This window comes from Pongo abelii, chromosome 7, assembly GCF_028885655.2.
Source record: "Pongo abelii isolate AG06213 chromosome 7, NHGRI_mPonAbe1-v2.0_pri, whole genome shotgun sequence".
Classification (NCBI taxonomy): Eukaryota; Metazoa; Chordata; class Mammalia; order Primates; family Hominidae; genus Pongo; species Pongo abelii.
Genome location: NC_071992.2, coordinates 1,322,153 through 1,336,110, shown reverse-complemented (window position 1 = coordinate 1,336,110; position 13,958 = coordinate 1,322,153). Strand labels below are relative to the sequence as shown.

General features: G+C 52.7%; 1 protein-coding gene across 3 annotated transcripts in view; it reads right to left on the bottom strand.

The window, feature by feature from the left end:
* The window catches only part of DLGAP2 (DLG associated protein 2), an 858,034-nt gene that overhangs the window by 138,644 nt on the left and 705,432 nt on the right, over positions 1 to 13,958 (bottom strand). For all 3 annotated transcript variants that reach the window (XM_063726493.1, XM_054561150.2, XM_054561151.2), the window contains one exon: positions 8,525 to 9,582. In XM_063726493.1, the coding sequence (XP_063582563.1) occupies positions 8,525 to 9,582 (1,058 nt within the window). The remainder of the gene's footprint in view (positions 1 to 8,524; positions 9,583 to 13,958) is intronic.

Genomic DNA, 13,958 nt, shown 5'->3' with positions numbered 1-13,958 from the left:
TGCTAATAAAGACATACCCGAGACTGGGCAATTTATAAAGGAAAGAGGTTTAGCTGACTCACAGCTCCACATGGCTGGGGAGACCTCACAGTCACGGCAGAAGGCAAATGAGGAGCAAAGTCATGTCTTACATGGTGGCAGGCAAGAGAGTGCGTGCAGGGGAACTGCCTTTTACAAAACCATCAGATCTCATGAGCCTTAGTCACTATCATGAAAACAGCACAGGAAAGACCCGCCCCCATGATTCAATCACCTCCCACCAAGTCCCTCTCATGACACATGAGGATTATGGGAGCTGCCATTCAAAACGAGATTTCGGCGGGGACACAAACCATATCAGGTATTAATGACCTGGTCAATGTAAAAGTCCCACAGCTAACACCGCAGAGCTGCAGAGCTGTAGGTCAGGTAAGAGAAAGGCCTGGGGCCTCAGCCACAGCAGGTTCTCTCAGCAAGAAATCAGCAATTAAGAAAATAGGCGTACATTTGCCCATGTTTTGTTCAAATTTTGACCATGTGAATTTTGGTTTACATTTCCTGACAGTGAGGAAGTTTGAGCACTGGAAAAAGACGACTAAGGAAGAATAAAGAATTCACAACTTTGGGGACTTGACAATTCTTATCTCCGTGTCTTCAGGCCAGGTGGCGGGCAGGGAAGCGCTCAGTCTTTCTGGAGATTACTGGAGGCCTTCAGACTGGTCATGTCCTTAGACTGGGAAACTTTCCTTCCATGAAGTTTCCCCAAGATGATGCAGCCCAGGGTCAGGGACTGGGGAATTGTTCATCAGGGAAAAAGGAGAAATGACAACAATACTGCATCATAGGGGATGGCTTACAATATTTATTAAAACCACAGGATGGATACTACCCAGCTACCAAAAATACTATTGCAGAATGTGTATTTAGCGATGAAAAGATGCTCATGAGGGGGAAAAGCAATTTTTAAAGCACTTGACGTTTTTATGCCTTTTAAAGATGTAACTGTGTTATGTGCAGAAACGGCCAGAAGATGTGAAACAGGGACCGTCACTATGAGGGTTACATGCTTTTCAATGACTTTTCTTTATATTTTTAAATTGTCTACATGAACCCTATATGACTTTTGTAATAAACACCCTTATTTTTAATTTAAGAAAAGCCACAGTTCTCAATGACTTTACAATTCAGTACAGGAGATGGACATGAAATGAGTGATAGCATCATCAGGGCGGAGAAGCCAGTGTGGAGGGGACACGTGTTGAAGGTCACTGTCGGCCGACAGGAAGAGCCAGGATCAGGGAAAGTCCTGGGGTGAGGTCTAGGTTTCCTTTTGTCTGAGCTGGACCAGCAGAAGGTGCAGGCAGAGGTGATGGGGCAGAGGGAGGCCCGGCCATCCAGTTCCTGGGCACGGGGGAGCTCGTGCTGCCACTCTCCAGGGAACGTGTGAAAAGCTGAGCTTGGGAAGGGAGGCTGAGGCTGGCTGGCGGCAGATGGAAGAGCAGCTCATCTGCCATCAAAGAAGAGATTCACTTTGGCAGGTTTATGGGATTTTTTTTGTGAATTAAAAACGTGTTTCCATAAAAAACAAAGTAAAGATTTTTTTCTTCAGCAGCCTGCAAATTAACTAACAAATGAGACCAGCTTGTATGTTTCTGTTTCTGATTTAAGAAGCCAATTTCGCAGTCTTTGACAGAAGAAATTTCAATACAGAAAGAATGTCAACCAGAGTCAATTTCAAAGCATGAATTCAAGTACCAAATCCCCATTCCAAAACATATGTCTGGAGACTATCAAAAGAACAGAAGAGCAATACTAAAATGCCAGCCTGCCTCAGCAAACAAATCTCTCTCCGTTATGTTACAGCATTCGAACCCTGCAGCCCTCAGCCCAGGGTGGCCAAGTGCACGCTCTGAAACCCAAATGGCTTTATGGCCCTCAGTGAAGGAATGAATAAATTTCTTTTCATGACAGCTACCAGACTCTGCAAATCCAATTTGCAGTCCTTGCTGCATTTAACGCCAGTCAATTACCCTAATTACCTCCTTGCACCTAGTGATGGGTGATGTTCATAATTTCTAACAAAAAGGCATTTTCATAAGGGTGACATCAGCATACATTTTGACGTTTCCTGTTACTTGCTTTAGGGATAGTTCAACACTGCACAAACTGGAATATCCTTTCTTTCTTCCAAGCTGCAAAGCCCAGGTGAAAGGGGCCAGGATTCTATCATCATATTCTCTTTGAGGCCCTGGAACCGAGGAAGAACATTATCGTCCGCTGCTGTGCGTTCCCGCAGGGAAGTGTCTTCTGCATTCCTTCAAGCCGTGTGTGTGTGTGTGTGTGTGTGTGTGTATGTGTGTATGTGTAAAGTACGTATATGTGTATGTGTGTGTGCAGGTATATGGGTGTGCATCCATGCCTATGTGTGTATGTGTGTATGTGTAATGTGCATATATGTGTATGTGTGCAGGTATATGGGTGTGCATCCATGCCTATGTGCGTATGTGTGTGTATGTGTGTATGTGTAATGTGCGTATATGTGTGTATGTGTGCAGGCATATGGGTGTGCATGCGTGCCTATGTGTGTATGTGTGTGTATGTGTGTATGTGTCTCCCTCCTTCTGGGAGACCGTGGCAAAGGCTCCTGCCCACGCTTCCCTCCTCCTCTGCCTCCTGACCCATAGGTGAGTCCCCTGGGCCTGGGGTGTGCCCTCACCCTCTTCTGGGGCTGTGAGTTGTGAACTGTCTTTCCTATGGCCATCTCCAAACCTGTGGGCCACACTACTGCTGAGTCTACAAAACCCCCATCTAACCCGCCTGCGACTGGGCACACGTGACTGGGCCCCTTGGCCCCGTCCAGATCCTCTCGCCCTCATGCTTGGAATGGAAGCCACGGGCTCATGGACACCAGGAGGCCACCAACAGAGGCGCTGCATGCCCGGCATGACCCCACCCACACGGGAGCCCCCAGGATGCGTGGATGCCACACTCACCCCTCCAGGACCAAGGTGCCCGCTCCAAGCTGTCGGGAGGCACCAGCCAATGGCTGAGTCTCTCCAGGGCGTGCCCTCAGCCTCTCAGCGGGAGAAAGCTGCCTTCCCCACGCCCCTCCCTGGGGAGAACACACAGGTTATGGCCTGAATTGTATTCCCCCAAATTCCTATGTTGAACCCTAACCCTTGGGACCTCAGAATGTGATTATTTGGAGATGGGACATTTACAGACGTGAAGAAGGTAAAATGAGGTCACCAGGGTGAGCACTGATCCTGTCTGCCTGGTGTCCTCCTCAGAAGGGGAGATGAGGTCACAGACAGGCAGAGAGGGGGCAACCCTGTGGGGACACGGGGAGAGGACGGTGTCTGCGCACCCAGGAGAGGCTCAGCAGGAGCCGGCCTTGGGACTCCACGGTCTTGGGTGCCAGCCACCAGGACCCTGCGGAATGAATGTGCCTTTAGATGCCCCCCGGGTGTGAATGCCCATCATGGCACCCGAGCTGACTCTCGCACCACCCAGGCTGGTAGCATGAAGGCAGGACAGCCACTCCTTGCCTCGGTGCGGAGACCCCTGAGTTCACACAGCACCCGAGTTCTCTCAGAATCGGCCGAGACCTGTCCCCGCTGCTCACCCCTGCCCTCTGCACCATCCTGTATCCTCGCCCCTCAGTCACCAACTCTTGACCTCTTGACCTCAGGTGATCCACCTGCCTTGGCCTCCCAAAGTGCAGCCAGGGGGCTCGCAATAGGGGCTTTCCATGGAAATAAATGGTTATGACTGTGCCTGCCTGACCTCCCTCAGGGTCCCGGAAAGAGCCCCTGGTGAGATGGACATGCCGATGGCCATGGGTGTGGAGTTGGTGACTGAGGGGCGAGGATACAGGATGGTGCAGAGGGCAGGGGTGAGCAGCGGGGACAGGTCTCGGCCGATTCTGAGAGAACTCGGGTGCTATGTGAACTCAGGGGTCTCCGCACCGAGGCAAGGAGTGGCTGTCCTGCCTTCATGCTACCAGCCTGGGTGGTGCGAGAGTCAGCTCGGGTGCCATGATGGGCATTCACACCCGGGGGGCATCTAAAGGCACATTCATTCCGCAGGGTCCTGGTGGCTGGCACCCAAGACCGTGGAGTCCCAAGTGCTAGGATGACAGGCATGAGCCACTGTGCCTGGCCCTGTGACAAGCCTTTTAAATGCTTATTGTAGAGACAAGAAACAGGGGAGCCTGGTTCCATTTTGTAAAAGACGGATGATTTTTCTAAACTACACCACAAGGATGACCTGTTGACCTGGGAGATGGGACTTTTAAGACGTATTTTTGTGCCTAACTGGAAACTTCACAAATGTAGTAGCGGAGCCTGACAGCCAGGGATCTGCACAGCCTACAAAACGGACACGTCCTTCAGAGAATGGCTGCAAGGAAAGGTCAGAGCTTGGTGATGGGACCCGCGACACGTCCTTCAGAGAATGGCTGCAAGGAAAGGTCAGTACTCGGTGATGGGACCCGCTGCAGAGGGCGGGAGCAGGGAGAGGTTCTGAAACACTTTATATGCGGGCGGGGAATGCTCAGGGCTCCGCGTTTTCATTCCACCCCCTCCCCTCTGTGTTCTTTTCTGCCGTTTGCTTCCAACACATGAACATGTAAAAAGCCTGACAGGTAAAACCCACTCTAACGGGGCTGCCCGTGAACACGCCAAACAAAACGGGGTTGCTGCCCGTGAACACGCCAAACAAAACGGGGTTGCTGCCCATGAACACGCCAAACAAAACTGGGGGTCCGAACCTCTTCATGTCAAATAAAGTGTAGGGTCCGAACCTCTTCCCCAGGAGGGCCAGGGTTGCAGCCGGGCGACGCCAGGTGGGGAGGACACTAGAAGAGAAAACCAGGAGTGCAGGATGGGGTGGGACACTGGGAGGCCACAGAGAGGAGGCCTGAGGACAGGAGGGAAGGAGGCGGGGACAGAGGCCAAGGGCTGGAGGGGCCGCTGGGTCTTCTGTGGGAGGCAGCAGGGGCCCCGCTGTCCCTCCATCTGATGCCGCCGGGAGCCTTCCTGGGGAGGCGGTGTCTCTCCCTCCCTGCACGTCCCTGGGAGTTTCTGTGGACTGTGGCATAGAGAGCCTTTGGCATCCTGAGCTAAGCCTCAGTGAATCCCTTCTGCATTCCTACAATGCTCATGAGAAGTCTGACCTTAGATGCTTAGTCTGCTGATGCAGAAAAGATGAAAACAAGAGCTTTGTGAAAGAATAACGTGAGGCCAGAATTGCCTTTCAATTCCACTTAGTCTCCGTTTTGACCTACTTAAAAACAAGAAAAAAATCTTCCTCTAATGTGAACCACATACTCTGTACAAACCAAAGGTGAAAATGAAAAGTGATCCTGTCGTTCAGCTGCAAGTGTTCCTAGTGAAAAAAGGAAGATGATTTATAAACATTTATTTCCTCTCTTCTTATTCTTTTAAATCTTATCCGTACACTAGGACCCACAGACAAATTCCTTTAGTTTCCCTGTTTCCTGGCTGTGAAATAAAATCTGGGTTTGTGAGGACCCAGAAACCTGTAGTTTCTACCAGAAAGTTTAATGCAATTGACAGGAAGGGACAGCCCTGCACAGGCATCTTTGAAAATGCCTGACATCAATCCAGCTGAGTCCCAGGACAGAAACAGCCCGAGGAGGTTGCACACAGCTCCTGATATTCAGCTTCATAGATCTTTCCATGAGGGGTCCAGCGGTGACCACTGGGGGACAGTGAGGAAGGGAGAGAAGTCACTGAGCTCCATCTCCCAAAGAGGTGGTTTCACTGGGAGGTGGATGTGGGATGGGGGGGAGCTTGCTACTGCAAGAAAGTGCCCTTCAGTGAGGAGGGGGAGAAGTCACTGAGCTGCATCCCCCAAAGAGGTGGTTTCACTGGGAGATGGATGTGGGGATGGGGGGAGCTTGCTACTGCAAGAAAGTGCCCTTGTGAACGAGCGCCATGAAAGCTGTAGCTGCTGCCTGCAGACGTCCTCCCATCCTCCGGGCAGTGCTTCCCAACGTCGGCATGATAACACTCTGGATTCAGTTTCTGAGGATGTGTCATCTGAGTGGACGCAAGAGGGAGGCCGGTGGCCTCGGGGCAGGGAAGTCCAGGAGTGGGTGGCCGGCTGCAGAACAACAGGACCAGAGTGTCTGGAATGACCCCATGGCACGGAACTCAGACTGACAGACACAATCAGACCAACCAGCTGGTTCCAAACAAAAAAAATCAAGGGTGAGGAAGAGAGGAAAGAGAGGAGAAACCTCGGGCTGAACGAGATGAAGAGGCTCATCAGCAGCTGCCAGACGGGCCCCTTCTCTGGATCCTGATTCAAATAAAAGCCAACAAGAGACAGTGAGCCCTCAGGGGAATGTGACCACTGACCAGGCTGGTATAATGCAGGTGGTTATGTTTCAAAAGAAAGCGTCCTCATCGTTCCGTGTGGATCTTTTGGAGATCAACGCAGGCATACTTACAATTGTATCTGTCTGTCGTGTGGGATTTGTTGCAGTGTAGCCTGGCTGGGAAGGCGTGAGTGCAGATGGAATGAGGTCACTTTCGGAGGGATGGTTTTTGAAAGGGGCTGACGGCGTGCGGGTTCATTCTGTCTCACTTCACCTTTGTGGATGATTGGTATTCCCCGCACCTAGACCATGGAATAGCTGTTGGAGGCAGAGAGAAGCGTGTTCCTGGGAGGAAGTGGGTGGGAGAAGCTCCTGGGAGAAGGCAGGTCCAAGGGGCACAGGACCTGTGGAGAAGGCACGGCTGGAGGGGCTGGGGGAGAGTGGCAGGCGTTGGAGGCAGGTGACCCTGGGGCAAAACCTGGAGGCTCTGACAGTGTCCTGAAGTGCTCACTCAGGGAACACTGACTATCCACCCCAGGCACAGACAAAAACAAGAGAGCTGTGTGTCTGTGACAATGAGGAGACAGATCAGAGTTAACCCCGATTCTTTATACCAGGCTTCTCTAAACAAGCAGACACAACTTTTACATTTGGATATGATTAGGGTTTGCCAACGGCAAACAAAATTTACGCCTCTTCCATTGCTATAAAATAATGTTTTATGCAACTACCAATTTGTCTCTGAATAAATCTACCTGCAAAGGCAATTTGGTTAGCATTTCCTTTCGAAACAGAGCTGTTGAGATGTGGATGCTGGACCTGATGGTGATGGTGCCGCTGGAAGGATTTGCCACCACGACTCCCAGAAAGAATCACGGCTGCTGGTCCCCCCGTCCCATTAGTTGACTGCCTGTTGGCTCAGCCAGCAATGGCCCATTACTCCATGAAGACGTCTCTAACCCAATGCGTGGCCCACAGCCACTGCTCTAGGCAAGCAAGAGTGATTTGTGAGTTGGGACGCACATGTTATATTTTTTTAACAGTGCTATCGACTGATGGAAGTCACTGAGCAGCATCCTCAGAAGTAGCGTGTGCCTCCCAGAGGGCTTCTCCACTAAACTCAGGCATGGCACAATTCAGAGACAGAGAGTGAAATCACATAAAACAGGGAATTCTGCAATATGCCAGCTCTAGGGATCTACCTTCTTTGTCTTTGCTTTGGTAAATTCATTTAATCCACATCCCAGAGACACAGAGGCCTTTTCCATAATCAGGCTTTTTGTGGTGGGGGGTGCTTAGAGAGGCTGTGGCCAGGTGCAGGGAGTGAACTCACGAATGTCGCAGGCCCATTTCCATTAGGCTGGTCCATCAGCTCTCACTTGGAAAACATCCACATGGGCCAGTCTGTGTTTGCTGTGGTTGTTAAACCCTCCAGCCTTAGAGGCCTTAAAGAAATGGCCCACTGTGTTTAGAGGGATGGTTCCAAGGAGGAGTCGGGATCTTCAGAGGCCCTCCCAGAGCAGGCCAGACTCAGGCATGAGAGCTGCCCATAGATAACGTCTTGCCATCCCTGCAGCCCCGCGCACAAAGCCATAGTGCGCCGTCAACCCTCGAGTCTACTGGCAAATGATGGATAAAGAAGATGCGGTACATACACAGGGGACACTATTCGGCCTTTGAAAGAAGGAGATCTGCCATTCTCCACAACACGGGTGAGCTGGAAGAAACTGCAAAGCAGGATGAGCCTGGCGCACACAGACAGAGGCCACACAGTTGTTCTCATGGGTGGCATCTGAAACAGCTGAACTCATAGAAGCAGAGAGTGGAACCGTGGTTACCAGAGGGACTGGGGATGGGGAAGAATTGGGAGCTGTTGGTCAAAGGACAACATTTCAGTGAGGAGGGGTCAGCTCAAGAGACCTGTTGGCCAGCACGGTAGCTGCAGTTAACAACCATGTATTGAATACTTGCAAATCATCCAGAGTGGATTTTAAGTGTTCCACCAAAAAAATTACATATGTAAGGTAATGCGTGTGTTAACAGCTCAGTGGAGCTGTCCCAGAACATATCCGTATCTCAGAACATCCTGTTGCACACCCTAAATGTGTATGCAGTTGTTATCTGTCAATTAAAAATGGAATAACGACAATACCACCTGCTGTGCCGAGACGGCCTCCACAGGGCCGTGCGCCTGCTTACCTGGAGGTAGTGGCACGGCCTCAGGGCGGGCTTGGCGTCCTGGTGCAGCAGTGGCTTGTCCAGGTTCAGCGAGCTCTTGCGGTAGGCCTCCTTGGCCTGGCTGACTGTCAGCGTAGACCAGGAGCTGCGCTTCAGGTACTTGGCGTCGGGCGTCAGCGCCAATCCCTCGCAGGCCGAGCACTTGACGTCATTGTTGCTCTTGGAGGTCTTGAGGGACAGGTCCCCGAAGGGGCTCTGCAGCGCGTCGGGGTAGCAGTGGGCCATGGGACCCAGGTGGTGCCGGTTGAGCACGCTGGGCGTCCGGTAGGTGCTGTCGCTGTCCAGGTTGTCGTCCGAGCTCCACCAGCTGCTCATGCCGGGCCGGGGCTTGCCCTCCGGCTTGCGCTCCTTGCTCTTGCTCCTCTTGCTGTGCTTGGCGTGGTGGGCGTGGTGGTGGTCGTCCGCCCGGCCGTCCGCCTTGGTGCCATTGGCGTTGCTCTTGGAGGAGCCCTCCAGCGAGTGCGACTTGGTGAAGAGCTTCTGTACGGAGTGTACCAGGTGGCGGATCCGCCCGGGGCTCTCGCTGCGCTGCTCGGCGGCCGCGGACGTCCTCTGGTACTGCAGCGTGTGGAAGCCGTCCCGGTGCAGCGGCAGCTGCTTCTCGAACTGGTCCAGCAGGTTGGCCGGGATGCGGTTGATCTTGGCGCCCGCGTGGGCCACGGCGCAGTCGTCGCGCGTGTCGTAGTGCGAGCTGTAGTGCATCCGCGGGAAGGTGCTGCTGGACACGTGGTCGCCCAGCACCACCGGCATCATCACGCACTCCGAGTGCACCGAGCTGCGCGGCGAGCAGCGGTGGCGCCCCCCGGGGCAGCTGTCGGCGGGGCTCAGCAGGTAGGGCGGCCGCGCGTCGGGCCCGTGGTGCAGGTGCTCGCAGTCCTCGGGGGGCGCCAGACCGCACGTGTGCCCGGAACACAGCGGCGGCTGGGTCCGACTTCCGGAAAGGCCCTTCATGCTCCTGGGCGCGGGCGAGTAGCGCTCCTCATTGAAGTGCTGCGTGGGCGACCATGAGTACTGCGGGTCTGCGGGGAAACAGAAACGGCATTCAACACCCGGAAGCGCGGCGGAAACCCTCAGGTGCGGGGAAGGGGAATATGTGACCCCCACCGCGGACTGTTTCTTCAGTCATCAGTGTCCATGTCTGGCTTGGGCACGCGAGAGGGCAGGTTTGTGGGGTTTTTTCTTTTCTGAGACAGAGTCTCGCTCTGTCGCCCAGGCTGGAGTGCAATGGCGCGATCACGGCTCACTGCAAGCTCTGCCTCCCGGGTTCGAGCAATTCTCCTGCCTCAGCCTCCCAAGTAACTGGAACTACAGGCGCCCGCCACCAAGCCCGGCTAATTTTCTTTTTGTTTTTTGAGACGGAGTCTGACCCCGTCGCCCAGGCTGGAATGCAATGCACGATCTCGGCTCACTGAAACCTCTGCCTACCGGGTTCAAGCGATTCTCCTGCCTCAGCCTCCTGAGTAGTTGGGACTACAGGCATGCGCCACCACACCCAGATAATTTTGTATTTTTAGTAGAGACGAGGTTTCGCCATGTTGGTCAGGCTAGTTTCAAAGTCCTGACCTCAGGTGATCCACCGGCCTCAGCCTCCCAAAGTGCTAGGATTACAGGTGTGAGCCATGGCACCCGGCCAGGCAGTTGTTTTTATATCGCAAAGTGTGAGGAGTGGAGAGGAAACACTGATGTTCCCAAATGGTTAATGACCAAGATTTAGCATCTAGTAGATTGAACAGGTCTCTTGACAGCTGGATTTTGTGGTATTAAACGAAATTAACAATTTGGGGGAAAAGCATAGTTGTATTTCACTTAGATTTCAGTTGTGGTACAGCTTAAGAAGTTTTAAAAATAGCATCTGGTACTTGATGGGTGATATTGTCTAGTAAGCTCATGTATCACATACACACGTATTAATCGTGAAATCGTTTGTTCAGTCCACACCCTTACAGGCCAGTGAGGATGGGAGGAGCTTTCTGGAGGCCCCATCTGTATGGGGGCAGCTGTGCCTCTTTACCCAGAGGCCAGGCTGCGTCCCCTCCCGCCCGACTCCTCCCAGAGGCCAGGCTGCGTCCCCTCCCGCCCGACTCCTCCCAGAGGCCAGGCTTGTGTCCCCTCCCGACTGACTCCTCCCAGAGGCCAGGCTGCGTCCCCTCCTGCCTGACTCCTCCTGTGCCCTTCTGTGACCTGCGATGGGCTTTCCCTGAATGCCTGGAGGAGCGAGGCTGTGGCTACAACACAGCACAGCCTGTCTTGTGGCCACTGAGCCACCGAGGGGCAGGTCGCTTGCTCTCTTCTCTCTCCCTGGGAAGGTGGCTGGGTGCTGGGGTGACCAGCAGAGAAGGAGGATCTGCCAGCTCCACCCCCTGTTGCTCCCCTTGGTCTCTGCACTCACACCTTCCTCGTTCTGGCAGGCCCCCCTCAACCCCACATCTGCCTCCTCCATCCCAGGCCCGTTCTGCCCCAGACCCTCCTCCTTGTCACCAGGACCATCACAATGGCCTCCTCCTCTGTCTCCCTCTCCCCCTGCCTCCACCCAGACACAGCTGTGGGGCTGACCCCCTCAAATGCACCCCAGCCCATCCACCAACTTTTAGGGGAGCCCTGCTCTTCTCAGGCTGTCACCTAGGGCCACATTTAGGACAGCGAGCTCCCTGTGGGCACAGCTGCCTGCCTTGTGACAGCCACGGGTCATCCCGGAGCAGTGCCAGGCCCAGACCAGACGTCCAAGCTCTGTGATGACCAGAGGAGCTGCCCAGCCTCCCTCTGCCCCACGGTCCGCACGTCCCTGTGAGTCTGCTGGGCCTTAAGCACACCCGGCTGCCGTCATTTGTAGATGTCGCTGGCTGGGTTCTGCCGCCTTCGCTCCCAGGCCTGGAATGCATCCCTGCATTCACTCCAAGACCCGGCTCCACACCACTCGGCCTTGCTGTGTACCGTCCTCGAGGCCAAAGACCCAGACAGGAGCAAGAAGTGGCCTCCTCGAGGGCTGAGCGTGGCCATCTCCTCAGGAAGGGAACTATCCCCCACACGTTTGTCCAATACTTGCCTCTCCTGGGCCACCTCCATGCCTTGGATCCCAGAACGAATTCCTGCCTGCCAGCTCCCCCGTCACCATAAGCGTCTCTCCCACTTGCTCCTCTCTTGCCGCCACCCTCAGCAGCCTGAGATGCACCCCGGCCTGCAATCTTAAGGTGAGTCCATCACGCCCTGCGCTTGGAGAGCTGCCCACTCTGACTCCATGAGCAACATGGACGCCAGGGAAAGTAAGTGGAGTGATGGGGAGTGAGAGTTTTCCCATCGTGTCCAACCCCAACCCTCCAGGTAACCAAGGCAAAAACAAACAAACAAACAACAACAAAAAAATCCCCTGCTGAGAATGTTTACCAAGTGGCAAGTCCTAGGTATGGCCTCAAAATGTCCCGAATTTCAGGATCCAGGGCTGCCAGCCGTTCGGGCCAGCATGGCCATGGAAACATGGAATAAGGAAGGGATACGATTTCATGGGTCCCTGGGAAGTCAGGGACCAGCTTCTTACACCCAGGTGTGAATGCAGAAGGGAACGTAAAGATTTCCCGAGGGATCCCGAGAGACTGACAGCAAGGTATGGGGCTGTTTCTCCCACTGAGGCCAGCAAAGGGATTGCTCCTGCATCTTCTCACAGTAAACAGTCTCCAGTTGAAGGATAAACAGATCCTTTAACTTCAAGGTGAGCCTCACTGTGTTATATTTCAGGTGCCTACGCTGTCTCACAGGAGTACCTACACTGTAACGGCCGGCGGCATCTTCTTTTCTCAAATAGTCAAATTATAACGAGAGCACTTTAATATATTGGGTGAATATTTAGATATTATTTTAATATAATTAAAAGCAAGTTTTCAAATGAAATTCAATATTCAACTGCTAAATAGCAAAACTGTATGTTGTAATCCAGACTTTACAGCGGCATAAAGTTGTCATCCTATTATCTTTTGCTTTGTTTTTCCATTAACGTGTAATTTAATACAATTCTAATCTTCCTTCATATTAAAAAGCGAGTCCATTACTGCCCCACTCATGTATCCTACTTCTGCCTAATGTTTAGCCTAGAAGCTATGTTATAAATGTGGCTTCATAAAAGAACGGCATAAAATATAAAATTTAACCGAAATGAATTAAATGTGATTATGCCACATGTTGATACCACATTCTCATTTTCACTATACAGGACTGGATTTCCTGATGGATGCATGGAAACATGTAGTTTAAAATATTATCACAATAATGACAATGGCAGCGTGCTGTAAACAATGGCAACACTAGAACGTGTAACGAACACTGTGCTAGGTCCCTAGGTTTTTTAGGTGTGCACAATGTGTAATAAATACTTAGGGGCTGGTAATTTCTTTTTGTGAAAATGAGGTCGCAAACACAAAACGCGGAAAGCATCTTAGTTTCCTAATTTCCAGCGCTTCACGACACCATTTTTGTCATTGAGAGAAAACAGCATTTATAGTCATTATTCATGAATGTACAACCATCTCCCCAAATTCAGAATAGAATGTAAATGCACGTCTTACTGTAGCACTTACAGGGCGGCCGGCCTACCCAATCTAAACAGCATATTGTAAGTGTAATAATAAAAACGTGAAGAATGCAGCGAATGTTTACAGGGTGCACGCCGTGCTTGTGGGACTCTTCCTGGGAGGTCCCCTCCGACCCTCCAACCCTTCATGGAGCAGCGTTTACAGGGTGCACGCCGTGCTTGTGGGACTCTTCCCAGGAGGTCCCCTCCGACCCTCCGACCACCTTCACAGAGCAGCGCTTACCCTGTTGCAGGCTGAGGAAACTGAGGGTGGATGGGCAGCATTCCCACATCTTACACTCAGCTGTTGATGGATGGGAAGGCAGTGTTTGCAGCCCTACTTTCCTACTTTCTTGTCCAAACCCAGCGAGTAGTTCCACACTGGGCTGACCTGAGCCAGCCAGCTGCCTGCACACCTCGGTGACAATCCCAGCCCAGGACTTTGAGGAAAGCATGCAGCTTACCCAGGGCAGCCACCAGTGTGAGAGCAGAGAGGAAGAGGCTGTGCACAGGGGTCCTCCCCAGCCCTCCCCTGACTATAGACAATAAGGGGCCCTTCCTACCAGGAATGCCAGTTCCTCCTCCCTGCCTGAAGCTCATTTGACCCAGACTTATCTGCCTGCATTTTCTTCTGCTTAGGAAAGGGAGGGGGAGACCCTCAGCATGTGTCTCTCCTGTCCTCCTCCACCCTAAAAAGAATTGCCCCGCTGGAAGTGGAAGCCCCGCTGGAAGTGGAAGCCCGCTGGAAGTGGAAGCCCCGCTGGAAGTGGAAGCCCGCTGGAAGTGGAAGCCCGCTGAACTTAAAGCAAAAATCAAACAAACCAAGACAAAACAGCA